The sequence below is a fragment of the Amphiura filiformis genome, chromosome 2 (assembly GCF_039555335.1).
Source record: "Amphiura filiformis chromosome 2, Afil_fr2py, whole genome shotgun sequence".
Lineage (NCBI taxonomy): Eukaryota > Metazoa > Echinodermata > Ophiuroidea > Amphilepidida > Amphiuridae > Amphiura > Amphiura filiformis.
In genome coordinates, this window is record NC_092629.1 from 17,795,527 (window position 1) to 17,808,713 (window position 13,187).

At 37.8% G+C, this 13,187-nt stretch overlaps 1 protein-coding gene across 1 annotated transcript in view; it reads right to left on the bottom strand.

Moving 5' to 3' along the window:
* Positions 1-13,187, bottom strand: part of LOC140138705 (uncharacterized) — a 108,141-nt gene that overhangs the window by 75,482 nt on the left and 19,472 nt on the right. Inside the window, exons 6-10 of the mRNA XM_072160458.1 lie at positions 12,341-12,475; positions 11,511-11,654; positions 8,996-9,292; positions 8,047-8,373; positions 4,834-4,904 (exon numbers count right to left, since the gene is read on the bottom strand). Of these exons, the coding sequence (XP_072016559.1) occupies positions 4,834-4,904; positions 8,047-8,373; positions 8,996-9,292; positions 11,511-11,654; positions 12,341-12,475 (974 nt within the window). The remainder of the gene's footprint in view (positions 1-4,833; positions 4,905-8,046; positions 8,374-8,995; positions 9,293-11,510; positions 11,655-12,340; positions 12,476-13,187) is intronic.

Sequence of the window (13,187 nt, forward strand, 5' to 3'; positions counted from 1 at the left end):
TCGGGTATAGACCACTTGACATGTGACGTCATTGCCCGGCAGTATGCGCGCGAATTATGACAATTTCCATTGTTGTTTGCCCTGCAGTGTGCGTACGCATCGTAGTTTGCTCAGGGCACGTGCATTTCAAATCGCCCACCATATTTCATATAGTACAAGAAAGCCATTGAACAGTGTAGCGGTTTGTTTGAGCATATCGACAGACGAGTCCCTCGCCTTTGTTGATAAACAATGACTTCATATTAGCATAATGACAGTACTCATCAGTTAATAGCCACTTGGTGAATAGATGGGCATTATCAGCTATCAAAGAGATGTCAGGAATAATAGACAAAGGGATAGGCATCTTAGTCTGCTGCCCTCTTTTGAAATATGTATCCTAGGTCTCACAATAGGCGGATTAGCGGCCATTTTGTCTTCGACATGATTTTATTCACGTGTCCTTATATTTTAGTACACAAATATATAAGTTAACAGGTTTACTATTTTAAAATTATATTTTGAGTATACAATATATTCTGTAGTAAATAGATCAGATGACGATGATTGTTCAGGTATTATATGCTTGATAGAATTAAACTGTTTGACCAGCTAGTATTCTCCTCCGCCGTCAGTGTGATTCCAGTCACGCCACGGACCGTGTTGCGAAGGTGGAGGAGTCTAAAGCTGTATTGAAGAACACGCATGCGTTAAAAATGATGTAGCCTAGGTCGAACAATAGCGTGACGTAGTTTCCGGCATTGTTCCTATGCACTTTCACCCTCCTGGAGATGTCTTATGCAGCTGCCAATCACGATAGAGGCTTGAAAACATTTTGTTATAAACCCAAAAGTGATATAAGGACAAAACTGTGCATGTTGGTACTTGATTATTTGGATTCTTATATGTTGAAAATCCCTTGTAGTAGTATTTTTTATGTGTAGTGTATATTGTTTATAAATTATACAGCTTTTCAATTTTGGGCATTAATGCTCTGTTGCACTGTTTTCATCAACCTATTTTATCGTAGTGCATTTCTTATTTGTGTGAGCCGAAATGTCGTGGTAGATTGCAATCATGCTTTTGTTGAACTGCACGCCGCCATAACTACGGTGAAGGACACCGATTCAAATCCTTTGTTTGGAGCCAATCGATAAAAGAATGCAGGGCCTCTATAGGTTAAGAAGTGACGTAATAATCGCAATAGATGAATACAATGTTTGAATAGATCGCCCAACCATGCTAACATAAGCAGATTGCACTAATCACCTGTGTATGTCTGCAAACATAGATTGAATACAATACAGCTGTTTTCAAAAATACTAATCTTATAGGGGCGAGTGAACCGATGTCTTGCCAGAGGTCTATACTTTGAATTTGTGTGTAAATAAATAAATAAATAATAATAAATAAATAAATGAATAAATAAATAAATAAATAAATAAATAACCGATCAGGAATTGTGCATATTTGAACGTGTTCCTAATGTTCCTAAAATATCTGAGCCAAAATTTCCTTGCCCTCCCCCACCCAACTTTCGACCTGCAAAAAAAATGCTTGCCCCCCCCTTTTGACCTGCCAACAAATCTTTGCCCCCCCCCCCCCACACCCCCTATAATACTTCACCACCTCGGGGATACACACAGTTATTGCACCACCCCTCAGCTGTACAAAAAACACATGATATTTTGACTATAACATTCGTAGAGAAACACTCGTTCTCTACGTTTCCTTTACCTAGACTCGAGGTAAAATCAGCCTATTTCCACGTGGAACCATGGTGGAACGTACGTTTTAATGCTACGTTGAGTCCAAAATGTCAAATCGCAAGCTAAATTTTTATACGCAAAGTATCACACACATTTCAATAGACAATCTCTGCGTATGAATTTTGCGTTTAAATTTAGTCCATTTTTAACACATCGCTGTACCTTTATTATAATGATTTGTTACAAACAAAAAGGATCATAATAATAATTAGACTTTCCTTCGTATGTTCATTATATTATCTTTGACTGTCTTTAACATATTGTGAAATGGGCAAATTTTGTGCATTTTCAACGATGTATCTACGTCGATTTCGCACGTGGAATATCTTCAAAAATAGCTAAATACGTGACCTCGCTTCGATACAGGAGAGTGGTTTTGAATAGACCAGCGTACGTCCGATGTATACGTTTGGAAATCTCTCTAAGGTTTTATTCCAGACGTTGATGCAATGTTTGACCAAACCGGGTAACAACGTTTCAATGGTACCTTCAGAAAACGTGACACAAATACGTTTCTGAAGCGTTTTCTTCACGTGAGTAGATGATGTTTTAATCCAGATGTTGATGCAATGTTTAACCAGACTTGGTAACAACGTTTGAATAATACGTTGTAAATACGTAAATCTGTGAACTCGTATTCATGTTTTGACTACGTTATTTTCGACGTTGATTTTGGGTGTTGATATAACGTCATTATGATGTTGTGATGACGTTGTTTCGATGTGTAGTTGGGAACGTATTATTCAAACGTCCCTATTAAGTCCGTTAGAACGTTGTAATACCGTATAATTATAGGTTCACGTAACGAGAAAGGGTTTATTCCAGACGTTGATGCAATGTTTGACCATACCGGATAACAACATTCGGATAATACGTTGTAAATACGTAAATCTGTGAACTCGTATTCGTGTTGTGACTACGTTATTTTCGACGTTGATTTTTGGACGTTAATATAACGTCATTATGACGTTGTTTCGACGTTGATGCAATGTGTTTGACCAAACCTGGTGACAACGTTTGAATAATACGTTCAGAAAACGTTACACAAATACGTATCTGAAACGACATGGAATAGTTTGGATGCTGACACTATGGAATGTAAATTCTTCCATTCGAAGGAGATGGTTGTCCAGCCAAAATTTTTCTATCGTGTCGTCTGACGATCGCCTTTAGGCGTGAAGCTCAGAGTAAAGAGTTCTATTCCTGAAGTTCTAAACTTTGAATTTTCATAAGCTCTCCCTTTTTGTTGCCGGATGTTAATATAATGTCATAATCAAGTTGTCTCGACGTATAAATCACGTGGTTAAAACGTGGTTTAAAAGTCATGAACTGACCCAGATACAACGTCATCTCCGGACGTCGTTAGTACGCAAATTTATGACGTTGTTTCGACGTATAAAGCACGTAATTGCAACGCCATATAAATGCCATGGTCTGACCCCGATACAAGGTGATCTACGGACGTCGAAATTACGTTAATTTGTGAACTCGTATTCGTAGATGTAACGTCGTAGTGATATTGTTTCGACGTTTACAACTTGACGTCGAAACAACGTCAAAATGACGTTACATTAACGTCCGTGAATAACGTTGTCACTACACGAATACGAGTTCACAGATTTACGTACTTACAATGTCCATATGTTAAGTTTATTCCACTTTATATAACTTTTAGACGACGTTTTAACAACGTAAAATTGTTAGCTGGGAGCAACACCTCCATTATGGGGCGATTTAAATTCGGAAAGATATTATAATAGCCAAATGTCACACTGTATGAGTGGTAAACAAACAAACATAACCTCAAATGACCTTTGACCTCCGTATGTGATCTTGGATACCACCAATACATGGAGTTACCCATAATGCAGCTATAATTAGAGACAGGGATAAAAAGAATTTATCGGGTCTGATGTCACTGTCAAAAACGATATTTGATTGGTTACAACAGGTTAATCAGCGCGTAAAAGGAAGACCGATCTATCTGGTGCTGATCGGAGAAAAGGAATAGCAGCAAATGGCGAAAAATTCCGTACTTTTACAAGGCAAAAAGCAGCTTTTCTAGGCATTGTGGACGTGGTGCCTTCGGTTAAGAAAGTTTCCTACTATAAAGACCTAACTTTTGAGATGGTTTGCATGTCGAAAGGTGCAAAATTAACAATAAGGCGCCCGGTTATAAATCCGCGTTCAGCAAGTCATCATTACGACACTTGTAAACAAACCGTGCTCGAATTTGATTGACAGATGACGTCAGACGCGATAAATTCTTTTTATCTGTGTCTTTAATTACATGACCCAGGTTTACTTGCATTAGGATTTAAACTGTTCAAATCACAACAAATTTTAACAAAAAGTCTTACGGTATTTTCCAAGGTGACCTCAAATGACCTTTGACCTCAGTATATGACCTTGAACACCACTCAAAACAGTTTTTGATCATGGCCCACCACAGGTCAGGCTTTCAAACACAGGGGCCACATATCCTGAAAATCTAAATCTGAAGTCAATCCACCAATCCATTCATGATATACAGCATCTGAAAATAGTATACATAGCCAGTACCGAGGGAAAATAGTTAGCCCAATTTCCACGATATACACCATGTAGTATTTGTTTTATTACACCGACCTTTGACGATGGGGATGATGTTATCGTGGTGGTAGGTAATATTCTAGCACGGTGAAATAGGTCATGTCATTTGTGATTGCCCAATTAATTGGCATGATTTACTCATGAATATGTATGAGGTGTAATATCCTTGCGGTGGCGGCAAAAAAATGAAGTGCGGTGGGCGATAGGAAACTCGGAAGCAACTTGGCTGGATGGACCTTAGGCACCACAACCCAATAAGTTTGATGTTCACGTCGATGCTGCTTTGATCATGATTGTTATTAATATAAATGAACAATCAACTAATTAATTAAATGTTATTTGTCAATACATTAAATATTCAATTAATTGATATCATCAATCAATTATCATCAGTTATAAAGACCAATCAAACATTGACTGTCGATGGAAAGATCATAAGACTTTGGCTTAATCGCCTTATAGTACTCGCTCCCTAAATCAGAAAGTAACTCACCCTCCAGATAACTGCTATTGCTGTAGAGTTGATGGCATATACACGGGTGATGTTGGGACTTGTTGGCGGATCTGTAATATAGAAATAGGTAATTATAATTTAAGATCTCATTGCTAGTGGCATAGTTTCCTAACCTCCAATCATAAATCATAACCCAAAATTTGACCTTGAAGTAAAATTGATAAATCTGATGATTTATATTTGAAGTGTATGTAGGTGGGATGAAAAGCCGACGATCAATTGAAGATTTTGACCTGTCGTATTGAAGATATGGATTTTTGACCCCAAACACCAAAACAAAATTAAGTCTTTTTGGAAAAAATCCATATCTTCAATATGAAAGGTCAAAATTTTCAATTGATCATCGGCTTTTCCTCCCAAAATTAACTTCGAGGATTGTTAAATCTCAAAAATGTGAAAAATTTCAAATTTTAATAATTTGTCATAAAATTTGTATTATATCGTGAATTTCATAAAATGAAAATTATTTGATATCAGAAAGACATTCTTCGTATTCAGAATGCAATTCGATATGTCTGATATGCTCTCATGTCCCATTAAAAATACTGTCGAAACGCTCAAAACGCTCATTCCAGTTCCCTTAAGCTATTTCAAATAATCTTAAGGGATCTAAAATGAGCGTTTATTGCGTTTCGACAGTATTTTTTATGGGACATGAGAGCACCTCAGACCTATCGAATTGCATTCTGAATACGAAGCATGTCTTTCTGATATCAAATAATTTTCATGTTTTGAAAATCACAATATAATACAAATTTTATGACAAATTATCAAAATTTGATATTTTTCAAATTTTTGTTATATAACAGTCCTCCAAGTAAATTTTATAAATCTAATGATATATTTTTAAAGTGTATGTAGCAGGGAGGAAAAGCCGACGGTCAATTGAAAATTTTGACCTTTCATATTGAAGATATGGATTTTTTTCCCAAAAAGACCTAATTTTTGGTTTGGACAGTATTTATTTTGGGACATTAGAGCACATCAGACATATCGAATTGCATTCTGAATACGAAAAATGTCCTTCTGATATCAAATAATTTTGATTTTTTGAAATTCGCAATGTAATACACATTTTATGGCAAATTATTAAAAATTGATATTTTTGATATTTAACAGTACTCGAAGTAAACTTTATAAATCTGAAGATTTATACTTAAAGTGTATGTAGGTGGCTTGAAAAGCCGACGATCAATTGAAAATTTTGACCTTTCGTATTGAAGATATGGATTTTTTCCCCAAAACACCACAAAAAAAAGGTCTTTTTGGGAAAAAAAAAACATATCTTCATATATGAAAGGCTAAATTTTTCAATTGATCGTCGGCTTTTCCTCCCAGCTACATACACTTTAAGAATATGTCATTAGATTTATAATTTACTTCGAGGACTGTTATATATTAAAAATGTGAAAAATATCAAATTTTCAAATAATTTGTCATAAAATTTGAATTGTATCGTGAATTTCAAAAAATGAAAACTATTTTATATCAGAAAGACATTCTTCGTATTCAGAATGCAATTCGATATGTCTGATGTGCTCTCATGTCCTACAAAAAATACTGTCGAAACGCTTAAAACGCTCATTCAAGATCCCTCAAACAACTTTTTGAGAAAATGTTCTCTAATGTTTCAAACACGTCGTGTTTTCAGAGTCATTCATATAATATTTTGAAATAATTAAGTGCATTTATTATTTCTTTAAAACGGGACATTTTTTGGGTGAGGATCTTTTTTTCCTTCAAATTCCATACTTAAACACATGGCACGGATAGTAAAGCTCCAGCTTAATGCACTGTAAACAATGGCGCATTGCATCATTGAGCTTTATGAGTGCACTCTATTATAGATTTTGGGCCCAATATTATCATTTCGATGTTACTAACGAGTCATTTAAACAGCCTTATTACAATCGCAAATGTCCAATTTGCGAGTGTTCTGTTTTTGGTCAGTTCTTCTTTCTTTCTTCTGTCAAACTTTTAACGAGCCATCATAGCCATATGCTTTAAGCCAATGTGACCATATTTGGTCACAAGGAACATTGGGTGGGGGACAAATGTTACATGACCAACTCGGGGTCAAAGGTCATCCAAAGGTCATTATGGCCAAAATGTGATTTTCACTAAAAATGCTTCTTCTTCCACAAATTACATAACACAATGTCGTCACTTGCATACCTGCATCGCCTTTAGCCAGTGTTTAAAAGTTGTACAAAGAATTGGGGTCAAAGGTCATTAAGGGGGTAAAATCTTTTAAGAGTATGATCATGGGTACAATTGCATTATCTCAACATCCGTAAGGAGTATGGGGCTCAAACTCGGTGACAACAAATCTCATGACCTGGGGGACATTTTACAGGGGTCAGGTCAAAGGTCATACAGAGGTCAAATTTTAGAAATGCATTTTCTGTACATCTGTAAGGGATACGGACTCAAACTCTGTGACAACAAACTTAATGACCAGGGGAATATTTTGGAACACTTTGCAAGGGTCAGGTCAAAGGTTATCTGGGGTCAAATCTTATAATTTCCTTTTCTGGACATCTGTAAGGGGTATGGGGCTCAAACTCAGTGACAACAAATCTCATGACCAGGGGAACATTTTGCAGGGGTCAGGTCAAAGGTCATGCAGAGGTCAAATTTTAGAAATGGATTTTTTGGACATCTGTAAGGGGTACAAGGCTCAAACTCGGTGACAACAAACTTAATGACCAGGGGAATATGTTGGAACAATTTGCAGGGGTCAGGTCAAAGGTTATCTGGGGTCAAATCTTATACCGTAATTTCATTTTCTGTAAGGGGTATGGGGCTGAATTTCGGTGACAACAAACCTCAGGAAACATTAAGGTCAAAGGTCAGGTCAAAAGGTCATTAAAAGGTTACATGACTTGCGATTGTCTGCGCTCTGTGAGCGCAAATTATCTCTAGTTTCTCTTGTTTTGGATTCTTTTGAAAAATAAATGAATTTTGGTATACTTGCTTAAAAATCTAGCACTAAAAACGGATTGTACATGTATATGGCCCATAATTTACCAGTCACCAAGATAGTTATCATTTGTTAATGATATTACTCGGGCCTGCTCGGGTCTCGGTCTTGGTCTCGGTCTCAGACTGCCTGGTCTCGGTCTTGGTCTCGAATAGGCTGGTCTCGACTACAGCACTGCTGCATACAAATACAATATAATGTTAACTTACTGTCACATCTTGTTGTAACCACCACTTTTGGACTGGGTGGGCCTTCTCCTTTCACACCTGCCCTAACTGCAACCACAACAAAATCATATTCTGTATGCCAATGTAATCCGTCGACAACTTTCGTCAAAATGTTAACATCCATAATCACAACAGAATTTGTATATGGTGCATCCGGATCTGGGGTGATTTCTCTGTATTTTATGATGTATTGCACGACAGGTCCGTCACCTCCCATGGATGGATCCCATCTGGTCCATCGGATGCTTACAGAGCTGGATGTGGTTTCGCCACTGTTGATTATTGGGACGTTGGTGAGAATTGGAGGAGCTGTGGAACACAAGATATATATAAAATTGAATACTTGATTAATATATGTATTAACCCTAACACCCAAAAATCTTACAAAATCTTACGATGAAAAATTCTGCGCATGCATGAATCCCAGGGTCTGCGATGATGCAATCACCCAAAGTGTTATATGCGCACGGAATTGCTGGCCGGTCATACGACACCGGGCAGCAATAACCCATGTAGCTACCGGTCCGTGATCGTGTTTTTGGCATGCGGGGGTCAACTGTTCGAATCCCGGGGGTGCCAAGTCAAAAATTCTTCTTCTTGACTTTTTCGGATCTTCTTTGACTTCCGACATCAAAAAGCAGGGCCCAGTGTTAGGGTTAAGGGATGGAAATATTGACTGATGAAAGAACGGAGAGCCTGAAGGATGGATGGACACACAGACGAACACTGAACAGACGGATAGACAGGCAGAAGAATGAGTGAGCAAGCGAGCGAACGAACGTACAAACGAATGAACGAAAAAATAAAAGAAAGAATGAAGCAAGGAAGGAAGGATGGAAGGAAGGGAAGAAAGAAAGAAAGAAAACTTTCAGGCTTTTAAGATTATGAAATTTATAAATAATAAATTTAATAGGAAAAAACATTTACTTACTGTACACAGTAACTGTGTATGATTTGTGCAATGTAACCCCACTGCTCAAAGTCAAATTGCAGAAAAATTCTGCACCAGTTGTACTGACTACCACCTGATATCGATTCTCTCGTTTGTATACATTCGGTCCAGATTTTTGTGAAATGTTCAATGGAATTTCGGTTCCCTCACTGTTGGTAACAGTTACCATGGCAGTAGATGGTATAGGGTTGCCAGTTACAGAGCAAATCAGGATGGTTACATGACCACTATTGACAATTTCCTGTGACCTAAAACTGACCAATTTTGGGGAACCATCTGGAAAAAAAGAGACCAAAATTAATATTTCTTGTAAATTATTTCAGTGTGTGTTGTTATGAAATACATAAATAAACAAAAGGTGTAATATATGTCGGTGAGCAGGCTTTAATTAGAAATAAAGGCATCTTTAATAAATAAATAAATAAATAAACTTTTAAAATAATATATGTGACCCCTCAGCACAACTGAGCCCGGATGTCGCCAGTGCCACTATTGAGATATGCTCTATCGAACTTAACAATAAACAATAGGAAAAAAAGGATTTATTGACTGTTTTATTGATTTTTCACGACTTAAATGTCAAGTACTATAGACATGATATACATCATTTTAAAGCTAATTTCAAGCATAATATTTTGGTTGAATATCTCAAAAATGATGATTGGCGACTTCAGGGCTCAGTTGTGCCGAGGGGTTACATATTTAAATATACTTTAAAAAATTGAAAAAAACCTGCAATATTTACACAATCCATTAGCAATACATAATTAAACTTGCTAATTTCATTTAATAGTGTAAATAAACTAATAGACTTATCTACTGCCAATGGGGCATTTTCGCGCATGTAAATTTTAGCGTTTTGCAGATTTTTGAAATACTTTCAGTTTAAATTTGCAGTTGTGTGGTTTGATACATATGCATACAAAAATATTTGTACATTTTTATTTTTGAGGTTGCTGCATTGAGTACTAAAAGCATGGAAATTAATTAATGTTCCGTGAAAATGTCCATTTTTTGAAGCACTCACTGGTCCTAGTAGCTAGACTAATTAGCAATAATCGATAGTTGTTTCAATCAAACTGCTGATTAAGGTAGTGGTAATGAGTATTACATAATAATATTTAAAGTGTGAGTCAGACCAGAGAAGATATTGATACATGTAGTGTAAGCAGGAGTGTAAGAGATTTCAGTTAACGTGTACTACAATGGTGCAAATAGTACAGGAGCTATGGGTTTGGGATTTATATTCCTACATTTAAGTGGAACCAATGTTTTTTTTGGCATCCTTAAACCTTAAATGATAAAAATTAGATTGGTTCCATTTTTTTCTATGCCCCCTGTGGTTCCCACGAGGAGTCGAAGGTCACATTGGGGGAAACTTAAAGATAGTCCCATCATGTTGTAATGTATCTCAAATTGTTCCTTGTATCACACAGAATAAAAATATATCAATTGTTAGAAGATAATAGAGAGCGGGTATTGGAACTGAAGGCCTGTAGATAAAAACATCACTGCTCTTCTCCATCTGACTCACACAGTTGGTATTTCTTTGTTTAGAAGACACAATTTCCCTCCTAAGAGTAAAATTTCCTGGGAAAGTGGTTCCCAAGTTCCCCACTTTTTCCAGGCATGATCCGAAGGTCCCAGGTTTTAATCCTGGATGGTCAGTGATATTTTTTTCACTGGCGGTCATTTATGTATGTGGGGACTTGTGACCCTCGCCTTCGCCGCTTAGTTAGATCTCACGACCTTGCAGTTCTAATTCCAAGATCTAACCTCGTTAGTCATTAGCGGTCTTTCATTCCATCTACAGCCCGCACATGGAATGCACTCCCGCCTCACATTCCTGGAATTGTGAAACGGAACATCTTCAAAGAGGAGGTTAATAGCTATCGAGGCGCCAACCCGTCAACTTTATCGTAACGATAACAGCTATTAATGCCTTGATATGTCTTGACATAAAAAAAAAACCTTTCTCATATCAATTGTCAAATTTTTCATCCCCAATATAGCCATTTGACAACCTCCATCACAGTATCCATTCTGATGAAGCCAGGGCAACATCTACATCTACATCCACCCCACACCCACCCCTAAACACCCATAGATAACTTACCATCCACACATTCATCCCCAATATAGCCATTTTGACAACCTCCATCATAGTATCCATTCTGATGATTCTAGGCCTACATCTACATCCACCCCCACCCCACCCCCACACACCCATAGATAACTTACCATCCTCACATTCATCTCCAATACAGCCAGGTTGACAACCGTCATAACAGTATCCATACTGTTGATTACATGGCCAGTTGTTTTTACACCCCATCCCAACACACATCCCTCTATCAACCACAGATAAAATACTGTCCACACATTCATCCCCAATATATAGCCATTTTGACAACCTTGATCACAGTATCTATTCTCTTGATTCCAGGCCCAATGCCCACACATACATCCACCCCCACACCCATAGATAACTTACCATCCACACATTCCTCTCCAATATAGCCACGTTGACAACCCCCAGGACAGTAGCCAGTCTGTTGATTACATGGCCAGTTGTTTTTACACCGACATCTCTCTGTGCAGAGGGAACCATAATATCCATCTGGACAGGGATCACGGACTGAAAGGTAAAAATCAATCAATCAATCAATCAATCAATCAATCAATCAATCAATCAATCAATCAATCAATCAATCAATCAATCAATCAATCAATCAATCAATCAATCAATCAATCAATCAATCAATCAATCAATCAATCAATCAATGTGTTGTATTGAACTTTAGGGTCCTATTTTCCAGTCTGCATGACATGCAATGCCGACTATATAACTGCTTCCATCCTCACATCAAAGACACAACACTATAGCTTAGGCATTACTCCATCCAGACACCAGGGCCCATCATCCAGGAGCCTCAGGCAAGTACTTTCACAATGGTATTCCTGGCTACTATCATCCCCTCCTCCCTTTCACCTCCAATCCCAACACACTGGCTAGAATAATATGAATGAATCCTACCTATGAGCAGTTAATACCTGTCCCCCTGCCTGTCCCCCTCCCTAATCCCTCACCTCCACCTCTCCCTCACCTTCATCCCCACCCCACTGGCTATAATACTATAAAGCAAGCCTACCTTGGCAGTTAACACCTTTCCATCCATGCATACACTGCACTCCAGGAAAGCATTCTCCAGTATCCTGTTAATACCTGTCCCTCTACCTGTCCCCCTCTCTAAGTCCTCACCTTCCCCTCTCCCTCACCTCCAACCAAACCCCGCTGGCTAGAATACTTAAAATCAAGCCTACCTTGGCAGTTAATCCCTGTCCATCCAGGCATACATCGGACTCCAGGATGGCATTCTCCAGTATCCTGTAAGCATGACATACTTTCACAATGACACTCCTGAGTACAACCTGCTCCAAAAGTACCTTGCACACAGTCTGAAGAAAATGCAATAGAAATCATGCTACATAATAAACATATGCAGAAGAGGTTACTTTCATTTTCACTGTAATTATTTGTTCCCAAAACACCAATAATTAATGTTTAGAGCACAAAAAAGGTAGGTAGGTATGCGTATTGTAACGTGTGTGGTGGGCGTAATTTTTACACCTATTGACCAACCTAAAAACTGTCCCTAGACTTGGAACAGGTTTCTTCATTTTTCTTTGCACCATCAAAAAAACAGCAGGACATTGTATGTTTAGTAGTATTACAGATATAGGGCTGCTGTCATACACAGACATTGAATCCTTTTCAAATTTTGTCACCATTCATTTTTCCTCAAATTTTGCATATGATGTAGATTTAACATCTGGAATGTAATGCAAGTAGTGTCTTTGCTGCTCTTCTAAATTTATTTATAAAATGTCCGCCCCAGACCATGGTCATCAAACAATATCTCCCAGGAGGTGCTGCACATGCTGCAAGTACAGTGTGTGCGGATGTCCTAATTTTGACACCTATTGACCAACCTAAAAACTGTCCCCTGCTTCTAAACTGGACTCGGAACAGGTTTCTTCATTTTACTTTGCACCCTCAAATAAACATGAGGACATTGTATTTTTAGTATACCAGTATAGGGCTGCTGTCACACACAGATATAGGGCTGCTGTCATACACAGACATTGAATCCTTTTCAAATATTGTCAC